The following is a 15,766-nucleotide window of genomic DNA, read 5'->3' as shown; positions in this document are numbered from 1 at the left end:
TTGACTCTATTGCGTGGATGAGCAGAGGCACTGGTTTTCTATTATTGAAGTCAAAAAATCTATACATTCCTTCCTACAAGCATCAAATTCATTACAAACAAACCTTATACAATTCACAAAATTTAAACACTTAGCATTTAGTTTCATTTTAATTGAGTTCGAGGACCTTGCCAGCCAGAGAACTCTAAAGCTTAAATTCTCTTTAGAAAAACTCTGAACCAAGTGATCAGGTTCGAGGAGAAGGTCTACCCACCTAGTTGTAGTGGAGCCTGAAGTGCAGGGGAATTGAGAAGTATTCTTGTTCATTGGCCAAAACTGATTGAGAAGTCCTATCAGAGAAGTGGCAGGCTCTTGGATTTCCAATCTGTGGTTTTGGGAACCAACACAGTGTTCCACTTTCAGAGGCTTGGTATGGATGATTGTGAACCTCCTCTTAATTCAATATTACATCAATTTTATGGATATTTCTTTAGAATAAAGACTTTTAGAATTCAAGTTTGGATCTCTGACTTCAATGAAGGAAGCTTGATGTTTAAGTTTGTCAGGACATATTGTTGCAGTGTGCTCATAGTTGTTGCACCTGAAACATTGTACCTTGGAGTAGTCTCTTTGTCTCTTGTGCAAATGTTTACTATTAGAGTACTTGCCCCTTTTCCCTTTTAATGTAGTGGCGAGAATCTGATTGTCTTTATTTTTGGATCCATTACTGATTCCTCTAGATATTAGATTACATTCTTCTTGAATGCATTCGGTCTTTAGTCGATCAAATTTAGGGAGTTTGGAACAAGAACATACTCCTTGTCTAAAATTTTCCCATGAAGTAGGGATTCCATTTAATGTTACCATAGTTAACTTCTTACTATCATTGATATGACCAATTGTTAAGAGTTGGTTTCTTAATTTTGTTCCTCATGAAGTATGAGATCATGGTTTCTCCTTTATTCATTTTTATAGTAGCAAGTTGATTGTTTAGCATAAGACGCCTACTAACGGTGTTAATTTCAAACATGTCTTCTAGTGCTTTTAGCATATCATATGTAGAGTCCAATTTGATGATAATAGGTAGTAAATGATTTTTCACTCCATCCACCAATAACTCCATTGCTCTCTTGTTGTCCTTTTCCCATTGATTTTTTTGTCGTCTTTTTCAGGTTTAGGAGAACTCACTATAGTTATTAGGTCATGCTTTTTTAGAACTAGCATCATTTGTAATTTCCAAGCTTCAAAATTAGAAGCGCCTTCAAGTCAGTCTTCGAGTCTCATGCCATTTACCATTTTGAAAATAGTGTGATTATTTCAATAATCTGATCTGATCTTTTCTTTAGATCTGCTCTGATACCATGTTCATTTTTGCAATCAGATTCTTATCATTCAATTCACTAAATATATTATCTATATAAGAGTTCTTTATAATTTATAACTATTAAATACCCTTGAATATAGCATATCTTATTTAATATCTATGTTCCCTCGAGTTTTCGAGATGGGGATGGGTTTCTGGGACGACAATTTTGGGGACTGGGATGATAAATGGGGATGGGTATATATATAGGAAAATTTTAAAATATACATTGAAATTTGCAAAAATACATGTCATTCATATGAAATTAAGCACAAAGCATGTCATTTAAACATTATAGAACCTTAACATACAACATTTGAATGCCATCTAGGAAATAAAACTGATTTCATCACTCAATTGTCAATATGCATATCAATATGTGAAAAAAATTATTTAAATATAAGTCTAGCAGTGAACAATATCATAAAAGTCTGAAAATCTAAATATGTCCAAAGGCTAGAGGGTTGCCATAACATATCAATGTATCATTATCAATTTCAAGTTCAACATAGAAAACAAAACATAGAAAAATGAAGCAGATTGCTGCTCCTATTTTGCCTCTGCCACCATGGCATCAAAATTAGAGTCCTTTTCACTATCATCGTCCACAGGAAGCGTAGTCTCATCTAATGGAACCCCAACCAATCCTGGTGTTGTGTCATCCTCATCTATTTGGGCCACATTCTTAGGCTCAACATCCCACTGCAAAGCCAGTGTCTGCCTATGCTCTGGAGTCTGACGATCCCTAAGTCGAAGAGCATGATGCGCTGTCACTAGCTTCTCTGCTCTTTTAGAGGTAAGCCTGCTCTTCTTGATGGAGTGGATAAATGAATATGTGGACCAATTCTTCTCTGCAGTTGAGGAACTAGCAACTTGTGTAAGGAGGCGAGTAGCAAGTGTTTTTAATTCGGGTGTATGTCTCCTATGCCAAGTCCACCATCCAATAAGATCTTTCGGTGCCAAAACAACTCTATCCAACCTTGCTTGTGGCTTAGCCAAGTTTAGGTCACGAAGGTTGGTGAAGTCAAGGAACTATGCATGAAGAGTAGAGGCCTCTTGAGTTTAATACATCTTATCAATGGCTCTTGTAAAGCCATTGAATACTTCGAGATCATCACATGAGAGGCCCCTTCCACCCAACTGTGCGTACCATTTGGGATTTAGAACAAAGGCTTCCATATGAAGCGGGGTATTCATCATGTTCCACCACTGCGTCACAATAGGCCTAAAATGCTCCTCATAAAACCCCAATATAGAATCCTTTGTTGCAACAATTTTCTTCATCTTCCCCAACATGCTGTCAATAGTCTTCTATATCTCTCCCAAACTAGGAGCGTCAGTAATGACATATCAAATGACATCTATAATGGGTGCTATGACAGAGCAAATATATTTGCAAGATGCAAAAAAATAAATAAATCAGAATTAGAAATTTAATTTTTTTAAGACTGTTAGTATGCAAATCAACAAGCAAAAGACTAACATTAAATTTAAAAAGCATCAACTTACCTCATTGTGGACCACCAACTCTCATGAAGGATCCTTTGCTTCACTGCTTTTCCTTTAGAGGACTTAGAATTAGACCATCCTCCCCACTCTGGATTCACCACCATCAGTTGAAGGGCCTTGTACACTTCAATCAACCTCTCGATCAAGATGAAATATGTGCTATACCTATAGAGACAATTATAATTTAAAATATTAATAAAGTTGAACATTAATGATTAAAAACATCACATGTAAGTTTGTGAAACTTATAAATAAAAATAAACTTAAAGCAAACTAAAAGTAAATTATAATTAAAATTGACATACCTTGTCTCGGCTGGTTTGAGGAACTCCTTCTTAGAGAAGGATTTGAATAGAGCAAGTGAAGTGTGGTGGTTGCAAATATTTGCAATTCTCTAGCTTCTAACACTGCCTGTTTCACCCATTTAATCTTTCCTGTGTCCTTCAATGCATTTTTCAAGGCATGAACACAACAAGGGGTCCAAAAGATGTGCCTATAAGCACCCTTTATCATCAAACCAACTGATTTGCACACAGGTGCAGAATCTGTGATAACTTGTACTACACTAGACGACCCAAACTCCTCTATGGCATCTCTCAAAATGGTGAACTGGAATTCTGCACCCTTCTTTCTAGAGCAATCTATGGCTTTCAAAAAATAAGAGCCAGTAGGGTATGTGACAATGATATTGATGAGTGGCCGATGTCTAACATCGGTCCACCCATCCATCACAATAGAGTAGCCTGTTCTAACCCATGTGCGTTTCATATCCTCAAACAACAAAGCAACCCTAGAGTACTCTTCTTCTAGGATGGTGGTTCTAGCTTATGCTCACCAAGGGGTACAAATGAGGGATTCATATTCAATATATCTTTCGCCATTTGTTTAAAATAAGTGGAACGGGCTGCATGATATGGGACACCATTAGTAACAAAGAATCTACCAACGGATGCCTCACACTTTTCCTTTGCCTATGCATTAAACATAGTTTCCACCGAGCCCTTCTCACCACTACCCATCTTTCTCTTCCCTCTAGACTCAATAGGGCTTCCACTAGTACCAATGGCGGATGGCATATGCCTAGATGATTGTGATGGAATAGATGGTGATGTCAGTGTCAATTTTTGCCCCTCCATTTCAGCCTCTAAGTGCAATCTTTGGCATTCTAATCTTTGTTCATCTGTCAAGTTAGGATAAGCTTTGACTCCATGGCATGCAACACCTAAAAAGTGTGACTTCACCTTTGTATAGCTGCCCCTAAAATCATCAAGACCAACATGGCAATCCCACACCCTAGTCCCTCCTGGATTTCTTTTTATCTTTTGGCCTAGGTGCAACATATTGGAGAAGAGGTTTTTTTCCTATTGAAAAGACCCTTTGCAAAATCCTTCATGATGGTGGAAGGGCATTTAAACAAATTAGATTTAGGATCAGCTCTTTTCCTAGTCTCACTACTTACAACATCACCCCCAATCACATTTTCTTCCTCATCACCACTACTACTAGTGCTCCATTGCTGTTCATTGCGCTTTGTTTTGAGATTTAAATATGCGCTGAAATAATGAAAAATAAAATAAAAAAATCAGACTTTTCAAGCTGCAAATCTATTAAAAAAAATGGAAAATGGAAGCATAAAGAGTTTTATACTTGGTGCACAAAATGGAAGCTCAAACCCTTGATCAAGCTCTTGGAAGCAAAAAAATCACCTCCTCTTCTTGTAAAACAAAAACCCTAGCCAGCAGCAACACACTCCAACTTCACTAGCAAAACCAAACATATGACAAAACAACCAAAATGTGGTCTCTTTTAACCTTTTAGTTCATTTGGAGGGGTGAGGTCCACCTGGGTGACCAAGTTGGAAGCCTTAATTTTTTGTTTTCTTGTTGACTTTTTAAATTTCTTGCATGTCAAAAAGGGTGGACGACCGACCATCCTCGATATGGTCTAGGGACGTTTGGACATCCCCTTTTCGTACCAGGGATGGCTTTTGCCCTATGCATCCCTGAGTACCTGAGACGTCCCCTATGAATTTGGTCATTTTAGGGATGGCTGGGTGTTGCAGGAGCAACTATATAAATAATATTTCTATATTGTTTATGGGGGGTACTTATATGTTTTAGGGTATATTTTATCATTTTAGGGTATAATTAATAGTATATGTTTTAGGGTATATTTTATCATTTTAGGGTATAATTAATAGTTTCTATCACTTAGGAAATAATTGATGTTTAGGGCACATTTTAATATTTTAAGGCATAGTTTGATGTTTTGCTAAAGAATTGAACAAAACATGTACGGGATCGGTGGTTGCCAAAAACAGTCTTAATTGGTTATCTTTGTTTATATGTTCTCTCCAAATTGATCGTGGAGGAGAGGATTAATTTTAATTTTCTTTTCTGTGTGAAGAAGGACTGAGATATTGTGAAGATTATTACCCAGCCCTGAACAGATGAAATAAATAATATTGTAGTGCTTTCTTGCTACTTGGTTTTGGTTTTATTTTGTTCACACTGCAAATTGATTAGGGATGCATATCATATCTATTGGTTTCTGAATAAAGTAGTTGTAGCATTTTTTTTGTTTGTTTAGAAGTTATTTCTATAGGAAGCAGACTCACACAAGAATCTCTGGAAGTTAATTTGGGCAAAAATGCCTCTTGCTCGCATGAACACCATGTGAAGTGGCCTGAGTGTGGTGGAGAGCGGTTAGGAGGAATGTACATTACTTTCTTCATGGCCATTTGCAAGAATGGGCTACGGTTTGAAGAAACATGTGTTTGGTAAGGCAGCATCCCTATGTGCTTGCCATGAATGAACACATGTAACTTGTAAGGTGCTGTTCATATTTGGTGTTTTCCTTGTAGTTTTTTTTCAGTTTGTTCTTTCCCTCCAACATTGAGCCTATCCTATTATAGGCTTTGTCCTCGTTATCTCCTCATTAGTGGGGTACGTCCCATACCTGTCCCCCTGTCTTGGGGATGTCCTTGTCTCAAAAACTCGAGTTTTTTAGGTGCGGATGCGTCCTCGGGGTACATAGTTTAATATATGGTGGAAAACTTAATATCACCAATTTTCAACTTAATCTTCGAATGTGTTTTTATCAAATAAAACTTGGAAGTATTGTATTTCAATGTTCTTCCAAAAGAAAGTTTCAACTCTTATCATATATGAATAGTGTATAGGGGTGACACACCTTGACCAAATACCTTGTTTCGGCAAATAACAAATCAAAAGTTTGTGATTGTTTAATCATTGTTTAGACGGAACATGACGAATCAAAGGTGAGATGGGCTGATGTGGCCAACAATCTAGTAGTATTCAGGTATATCTGAACACGCTGAGGCCCACCATGCAAGGATATTGATGTGACTAAAGGAAGTACCAACCTGCCTGATAAAAAACACGAGTTCGTAGGTTTTGATGCCCATTAGAAATAATATATGTAAATTCATAATCATCATTAGATTATTGGTATGTAAATTATTATGTGATTATATATATATATTAATATATATTTAATAAATTCATTCAGTTATATATATATATATATATCAAGTAGATGACCTTTTAGGATTTCACTTTATGTTCTATCTGAATGAAGCTATAAAACATTATCACCCAGTCTCGTGGCCTTTCTCAGATTAAGGCCCATGGTTCTCACATTCTTGAAACTTGTCCCCAAATCCCCCCTCATCAGGAAACTCCGCAGAACAATAAGGAGGGCATATTTAATTCTAGTTCTGGGCATTGATTTATACCTTTTTCCAATCCTGGGCAACTCATTTTGAGAGGTTATTTGGAGCCACTGGTGAAGATCTGGATTTTCCAAGACAATTTTCTGGGAGGCTGTAACATTTTGCCCTACCTGGTTTTCCAAACTTAGTCAAAACTCAGAATTTTCCAAGGTCTGAAATCTGCATATTGTAGGCATTGTTAGAAGGGGTAGTTGCTGGTAAATTTGAAGAAGCTGATTTGTTGTAAGTTCGGCACTTGCATGTGCCCTTTTTTGAGTAGATGGAGTGAGTTTTCTGCCCCTGGTCATAGTTTGATTTTATTAGTAGAGATTTCAGTGCTTATATTTTTGATATTGCTATTGTACTCACACATGCTTATTGAGCTGAAAGAACATTTCTTTACAATGCATTGATGTTTCCTATTTTAATATAATGATGTTAGAGAGCAAAGACCCGGACCCCACTTTATCTTAATATATGGATTCAGTCCTTGTTATTTCTATACAGTGCACTAACTGAGTGGCGAAGGAGCTTCCCCATTTCATCTAGTTGCTCTTTAATTTTATTTGTTATTATACTGTTAGTGGTAATGGTCCAAACTCCCACTCCATCTAGTGGTTATTGCAAGCATCACATATGTAAGCTCATTATCATCCATGTTATCTGAAGCTAACAATCAGAAGGTTACTCTTCCCTATGTTGAATATTGCATCTTCATAGTCTCAAAGTAAATACCAGGGGTGGTTATTACAGGGGGGTTGTTAGTTATAAATTAATCTTGTGATTGTATATGGTTTAGAGTTGTTTGAAAGGGTTTGCTCAATGTTTCCTTCAGAGATAAACATTTCTGTCTTGCTTGATTTTTTGAATCAGAACCCTCTAACGTAACCTTAGAGTTATACCAGGATTTTTAAATTTGATCACAAAGCAGATTTCAATGACCCATTTCAGCCTCAACGAGTCATTGATCATGCTTAATTGATAAGAAAAAAGTGAAACAATGCTATCAATTACTATTTCCACCTTGGGGTTCATCTGCATGTATGATGCTTAGAAGGCATTACAATTAACAAGTGCATGCAATCCTCCACTATGACCGTGGTCTTTAAAAGAGATAGATAGGCACAAGCATTCTTAGATTTAAACATGCAATGGTATAGAACTGATGCAGAGGAAAGGGTGATGGACCTTTTACACAAGATAGGTTATTCAATTTGGCTTAGAAACCCACACTTTTCCAAAAGATGCACAATGGCTTTAAAATATTCCACCCAACCAAGACTCTTCACAATGCAAAATAATGATAGATTTGAAGTGTTTCATGTATAAAATGATGGATTAAGATGTTCTTAAAGTTCCTAGACTTACTTTTCACTCACACTCGCAAAAATACTCTAAACTAGCCTAAAGAGGCTTGAAAATCAGAATTTTGCCCTTTTGGCCCCCTAACACAAAACTTTTCCAAAAGGATGGAACAAATAAATGGTATATTTGGATACCCTTTTGGCCCTACCACAACATATTACAAGATTATTATGGACTCCTTTGGACCATGTATGACATTCCTTACTATGTGACTCTAAATGCACCAAAATAGGGTGATTTAACAAAGCAACTACCACATAGAAATATCTCCCAAGTCTCAAACCTTGGACAGTATCATTAAATGACTCAAAACCTCTAAATATAAAAGGAATTAGACTCAAAACACATAGAACACCAAAAGCCCCAATTTTGTTGCTTCAAACCCTTGTTTTGAGGTTTTCTCCAATCTCACTCTTCCAAACCTTCCCAAGATCAATTGGTGATTGATTCACCATTGAATCCACCATATAAAACTATTCCAATCATAAAAAAACTACGTCATTCAGCCCAAACTCCTGCTGCTACACTTGTGCTATCATTTTCAAAGGGAACACTCTTAGTTCTAGCTTGTGATCACACTTTCCAATCAATTTTCTGCATGTATCAGGTTATATTCATATGATACAAGGTTAGTATACATCATTCTATGGATTCTAGGCCTTTGAGTCCATGGGATGGCTATTAGTTACCAATAAAGCTTCAAAACAATGAAAGGAAAACTCATAAATTCAAACTACTTTGCTGATCATGAAAGTACATTCATGGAAAATGTAACAACCCATTTTCCTGGGTCTTAATTAACAACTATCATACTCAAAGAAATACAATTATTACTTCATTTTCATAGGAAGACAATTATATTAGTCATGTTCATGTGAATGAGATTTACTATTAAAATCAGTTCGACAAAAATTCTTAACTAAGAACTTAAAACACTATCAATGAATTTACCATAGAAATTAAAATCCACATACCATGAAATTGGAATCGAGAAATCATTGTAGGTATGTTTCTGTAATCACCCAAATTTGTCCTCAAATACTACTATAGTAATATCATATAATGACTTCCATCCAATACCAATATATCAAAATCAAATGACGAATACCATTAAATACCACTATATAAAATTAGGGCATCACATACCACTGTATCAATTAAGGCTTTAGATACTATTGAATCATTTAGGGCTCTTGATACCACTAAATCAATTAGGGCTTTAGATACTACTGTATCATTTAGGGTTTCAGATACCACTGCATCATTCCTTTATTTCCAATTGCTTAATTGTGGCAATAACTCAAGATTAGAAACTATGCTCATATTTGATATTCATATAAATGAAAAACAATCCATAAATCTATCTCTCGCATCTAGGTGTAAAATAACTGTAATGATGAAATAACTCAATTAATCTTACCTTCTTGCATATACATCATAAAAGTGATAATACCTGTTTCCGACAAACAATTGAATGTGTAGCTTATCCTTTTTTGTTGTACAAATGACAACTTTGGGAGAGGTGAAACATTGTTAGGGGTTTAACCACCCAACCTTGGACTATAACTTTATCCCCACACAATCTCTAATAAGAAAGGCCCTCCCTATCCGAAATTGGACTTGGAACATTTGTTATCTACTGAGCATCTTGATATTTAAACACATCACTAGATTTGACGGTAGGAGTTACAATAACAGGATCATGCATGAGCTATTAAATGTTTCCTTTAAAAAATGATAAACATTGTTATGACATAACTGATACTATTTTCATGTTATTGCAGACTCCTTTCTCTCACCTCTTCACCCTTTTTTTTGGCTATACAGCCGGGTAAATCCCAAGTGTTCGGAATTCTCAGAACGACCAGTTCTTTTCAATTATACAAGAAGATTATATGCATCCAGCATTTCACAATTACATGATTATGTTCTTTAAAGATTTCTAGAATTGATTCTAATATCCAACGGCATAATAATTTATGGATCCATACCATGGTTACTTGGTTATCGCTTGTCATGAACAAGGCTAATTTAAAGAAGTTCAATCTGTAAATTCAAACAAGATATCAAACAAGATATCATCATGATAAATATTGAAACTTGCTGCAAGCTACTCTATGCATAGATTCCCTGCTCAGTATGCTTATCACAATTGTGACTAGAAGATTAGGTTCTTGAGACTATTTGGAAAATATCATTGGATAGTATATTTCATTCCAGACTTTAATGCATTTTGATATACGCTTCCATAAGGGTTGTATCTAGTTTACTACGAAAGTTTAAGGAAAAAAGACTGATAATAAGGACATTAAATAAGTTGCATCTCATATTGATTCTTGGAAATAAATCTGAAATGATAAATATCTTAGACGCCTGATTGACTGCTTTGGAAAGTAAATAAAATAATATGGAAATGTTATAACATGACTTGATGTAATCACTCGATATGCTTGAGCCCCTTGCAATTTCGAATTGGAATCTTCTCCTCTTTTGTTGCAGATGTATCAATGCATACTTACTCCAAAGTCTGAGTTCTTACAGCAAAATAACCATTGCAATTGGATGCATAGATTGGAAGTAAATAGAAGGAACTTCGGCTCATGGGATTATGTGGATTCAATGCCGAAGATGTTAAAAGAGCAATGAACATAGTAGAAATGGAAGGCTGATGAAATAAGAAATGCAGTAAAAAGTCAAGTTGAGATATGCAGAAAATCATTCAAAGAATAAAACTCAACGTTAAGGCCATTGAGCATTAATAATAAATGCCGAACTTCATACACAACTTAAGTTAAAGGAAGGCCGATCTTCTAAAAGGTAGTTGAGTGAATGAAAGAATAGGTATATCCGTCCGCCTCCCTCACGACTTCCATGTAAAGAGCAAGCCGTGACTTCTTGGCTCCCATCGGTTAGAAGAAAGATTACATGCCAATCGAATTTTCAAGTATTAAATCGATTAATCATGCCAAGTGTTAATCGGCTAAAATCAAGGAATAATAAAATGGAAAGAATAGAGATGGAAGATTATAATTTGAATATTGTTATAGTTCGAATGTTATTATATTTCAAATATTATTATAATCTTATATTTATATATGTACATGTAAATATATTAGTAGGGTGACATCATTTTATTATTATAATAAAATGGCGTCATCTTATTTTTATATCTATATGTACGTATATAAATATATCTATTATAATAATAAGGCAAAAGATCAAATTAAATCCTTTAAGATGTGTTTTATATTTTAACTCAATTATTTATGTTTCTCAAATTATTTATTTAAATAGTTCATGCGGGTCCCACAGATGTATCTTGTTTCAAGTGGCCAAGTTCTCAACCCATCTGCCTAGTGATGGTGATGCTCCTGTGCCTAATTCTTTTCTAACAATGCTTCCACCCCTTCGACGTGTTTTCTGCAAGGAAATTCTTTGTAATTAAATTATATTATCATAATAAATTATTTAATCATAAATAATCATAACGGTTAACCATCTTCTCAATTCCATGAAACTGTGATAAATGATCAACTAGCTTGTTATTTTCACTTGAAATTATAATGACTAACCATCTTACCATTTTGCAAGATTATAACAAATTAAATTGCCAACTGACTTCATGTGAACCTCAACGGCTATATTTTAAATTAGGTCAAAAATTGGGATGTAACAGAAAATGACTCTCAAACCCTCTAAAATGTGTAACAAAGCCTTCAAAGATCCTATTGAAACCTCCCACAACTATTCTAGGTTAGATCTCAAAGCAAAACAAGAAATATTAATGCAAAACAATGGATTTGCTGATCCAAAATATGAATTTCATTAAATCTTTGTGTTGTCCGTACATTACAGGCTTTTCTTGCCCTTGCAATGGAGTCTCAAAATACAAATAACATTGAATATTAACTTCCTCAAACCTCTTCTAATCAGTTTGAGGGAGTAGTTAAGTGTTTTAACCACCAAAACTCCATTTCCCTCCTAATTGGCTACTAGTCGTTATGCCTTGAACATTTAAAGTTTTAAACTATTAACATAAACTAAAACTTATGAACTTTGCTCACTAAGGTGTTTCCAACACTTAGGAAACTTATTTAAACTTATTTAAAACTCAACTAACCTCCTAAAACCTCCTAGGCACATTGGGACACTAATGGTCCAAATTACATTTATTTAATCCTTTCAAGGATACTATTTCATTCAAAGCCATTTCATGGTATTTAAAACATTATAGGAGCCAGTCATCATAGTTGATATGATTTTCATCATTTTGGATTCCTTTGACCTCCTTGGACCTCTGATTTTCATTAAGTGTCTTCCATTCTTTCATAGTCTTCATAGTTTGCTTGTTGTTCCCATGTGCTTGCTTGTTATTCGTAAGTGTCTCTGTACCAAGAACCTCACCAACTTTCTCGTCTTTAAGCTCCACTAGAATTCAAGCTCTTATCAAATTTCCAAGAGTCCTCAACCATAGGCCACCAATGTTGAAGTACACAATCGCAATAGAGCTGTAATCATCACAACGTATAGATACCATACCTACAGCCTAACCAAATGTACTGTAGTTAAGAAGGAATACTTTTTCTATACTGGCATATGAGAATATCGTACCTGTACCTGACCCCATACCAGAACCAGGAACTTGGATCAATAGTGAAGATACCTCCCATATTACATCAGTTCTAGAAATTAACATGTGGCATGTCTCTATTGTGGGATTTTCTCCAAACATGTATAGAGTATCTCTTCTTGAGGGTGCTTATGAGATGCACTCCACAGAAAATATGTATTGAAGATGCCATCAGGATTGCATTATTTTATGCAATCAATTATGTCATGTTTTTAATATTCATTTATTTTTACTCTAGTTACTAACTAGTGCCATGTGAAACTGTAAATGCTTCTAAAAGAAAATAGAGTGATCTAAAATTATGTTTTGAGGAAGTCATTTCTTATTTGTGTTCTTCGAGTTTGATATTTTTGCTTCAAAACTGATTTTTTAGAAAAGCATTTTTTCAATGTTTTAAGTTTTTGATTTTGTTGATACAGGAGCAATTACGATCCCAACTTCAGGCAGTTAACACTCAGGAAACTCAGGATAAGGAAAGGTGAGATAATGGTATTCAGTGGGTTGGGTTGTAACTGTGCTGGTTTCATATTACAGTTTTATAGTTCATGTTGAATTGGTAAGCATGTCTAGCATCATTGCACATAAAGTGTCAAGAACCTTGGAATGATAAGCTGGTCTAGAAATTCTTAAAGCATTGCAACAATAATGTCAAGAAACGTGAAAGCTGCAAAGTAGGAGAGATTTAATATCTATTGACAGTATTAGTGCAATAGTGTCGATTATTTGAAGTTATAATCAATAGATGATGTCTGTTGAATTGTTTGAGGGGAATTTTTAAGCAGTGCTAGGACATTCTTGCATAACTTAAGATTTAACATCATGGCATTGAAATCATTTCCATTTTTTAAGGTCTTCAAAGATAGGGGATCATCATTAATCAAAATCAGCTATTAAGTCATCTTTGGCATCATTGTTTCAAATTAGGTAGATTTATATTGGATTGCAAAGCAGAGAGACACTTAGTCCATGCAGCTTAATGTAGCTGCTGGTGGTGGAGATCTTTCTGTTATTCTGACTAATTCTCTTTTATTTTCAACCTTCTACTGTGCAGAGAAGAACTAGATACAAGCAACAGTCTCGAAGCTTCTTTAAGTGCAAAGGAAAAGATAATTTCAGAGCTTCATGCAGAGCTTCATAAGTTGGAAACGACATTGTCAAATGAACGAGAACAATACTTGGAGGAGACTAAGAAGTTGAATTGTCTTTTACATGAAAAGGTTTAGGCTTTCATCTGTGACATTTTTTTCATTTTGCATCCAATGATTAAAAGTGTGCTAGTCTGAATCAATATTGCTATAGTTTACTGGAACCAATAAAATGCACAGAGGTGCAAGAAGTTAGTAATGTTTCTTTGTTTGGATTGACTTTGTGTTTATCTTCTTTAGTTTAATTGTTTCAATTAGCATTACCTATATTAGTATATCATCTATTTTATAAACTAGGCCAACTGGTTGGATGTGCAGTGATGTGCTACATAAGATATAAGCAGTTCTGTTTTTAGTTGAAATGATTAAAAAAATTAGACTCACATGGGTCATATCTGATTGATTTTTGTGAATGTGAGCATTTTATGATATATATTTATTTCATTTCTTTTGCAAATAACATTATATACCACCACTATTAGAGGCCACTGTCATATGTGTATCTTATACATGAGGAATCTGGTTAGGTAAACAAAATCAAAAGGCATAACAAAGCTTCCTAAGAGACAAAAAGTAGTGCACAAGTCTGTAATTGTACCCAATTATATGTTAAAAAGCCACACGCAGGTAAAAGATAACCTTTCTTTTGGTAGGTAATTGAGAAAAAAGATGACAGCATCCCATTTATAGGTAGAAAAATAAAACCAGTGACTCCTGATATTTCTGATACCAATTAAAGTTAGAAAGGGAAGAAACCCTAAAGCCATGTAGACCAGGAATTTGAGTACTTTGGTATTGAATTTGAGTCCCTTGTTATGTCAAAAACTTGATCAATTATCAGTCATGGCTGATTTGGATCTTCCGACAAAGCTCATACCTCTGATCAAGTGCAGTTAAACAAAACCAAAGCAGTAGCCAGATGGCAACACCACCATGATTTTGAATTTATCTCTAGTTACCTGGCTAGTTCTGCTTTTGAGAACACCAACAAAGCTCAATTTGATTCAAACAGTCAAGGGAAAGCACATTTTACAACCTTGTCTTTCTGGGGTTTTCCCCCTTTTTAAACCAGTGAAAATGTTGTTAGTATCTAAAACCAACTTCATTATCAAAATCTGATTTTGTAGTGCTTGACATTTTTATGGATCTATTTACATTTCTCCATCTTTTGTTTCACAGGTAATAGCTATTGAGAATCTGGAAAAAGAGCTACAAGAAAGACCAACAGCAAAACAAGTGGAAGATCTTCGTAAGCAAGTCAAAATCCTGCAGGTTTTATAAATATTTCCTAACCTACATTTCTTATTCTTATTTGTCCAGGAATTTGTAGTTTCTTACGATGAATGCAATGTGCATGCTGCAAGTATACTTGACACTATCTTCAATGGATAAATTCCTTAGCTGTAATGCCCCCCTTTGGGATTTCTCTAAATTTTGCCCTAGAATCACATGTTCAATTCAAACAAGGGGTGTAATATAGTTAGAATTTTGAACTTTTACCATTAAAATTTAATACATGTCTTTAGCAAGACAAACCCTGGAATAGGATCTGCAATCATGTTAGATAACATGTAATATAATTCGGAAGATGTAATACCCTACCCATGATACTTGGAAACAGGGATCAATCAAAGACTAACACATTTATTTATGTTAAATAAAGGTATAACACATCCATACAACATGCGTAACACCATTGCAAGTGAAAGACTTTCACAACAATCAAAGGTTCCCAAGCCTTCAATTACGTTCATACATTTCAATTTCCACCTATGATTAACATTCAAGGTTCATTCCAATTACTACACTGCCATTCAAATCGATACTCATTTTCAAAGCCCCAAGCATGATTCCTAGGTGGTTAACCATACAAGTTCATTTACTATTTTGACCAAGAAGACTAATCATGAATCCACATTCACTTTTACTAATTTAGGGGTTTTACACTCTGTTCTGACTAGGAGGGATGCATCTCCCAAATGGGTTCTTGAATATACGACCAATATGTTAATTGTACATGTCAAAGTGCTGTCCGATAAACG

General features: G+C 35.0%; 1 protein-coding gene across 1 annotated transcript in view; it reads left to right on the top strand.

The window, feature by feature from the left end:
* The window catches only part of LOC149534592 (protein CASP), a 125,344-nt gene that overhangs the window by 77,126 nt on the left and 32,452 nt on the right, over positions 1–15,766 (top strand). The window contains exons 8-10 of the mRNA XM_089807861.1: positions 12,999–13,057; positions 13,631–13,796; positions 14,904–14,996. Coding sequence (XP_089663987.1) covers positions 12,999–13,057; positions 13,631–13,796; positions 14,904–14,996 — 318 coding nt within the window. The remainder of the gene's footprint in view (positions 1–12,998; positions 13,058–13,630; positions 13,797–14,903; positions 14,997–15,766) is intronic.

Source organism: Cupressus sempervirens, chromosome 10 (genome assembly GCF_028749045.1).
Source record: "Cupressus sempervirens isolate cs-2001-9-10 chromosome 10, ASM2874904v1, whole genome shotgun sequence".
NCBI lineage: Eukaryota > Viridiplantae > Streptophyta > Pinopsida > Cupressales > Cupressaceae > Cupressus > Cupressus sempervirens.
Note: the sequence above shows the minus strand (reverse complement) of the source record. Positions and strands in the feature narration are given on the sequence as shown.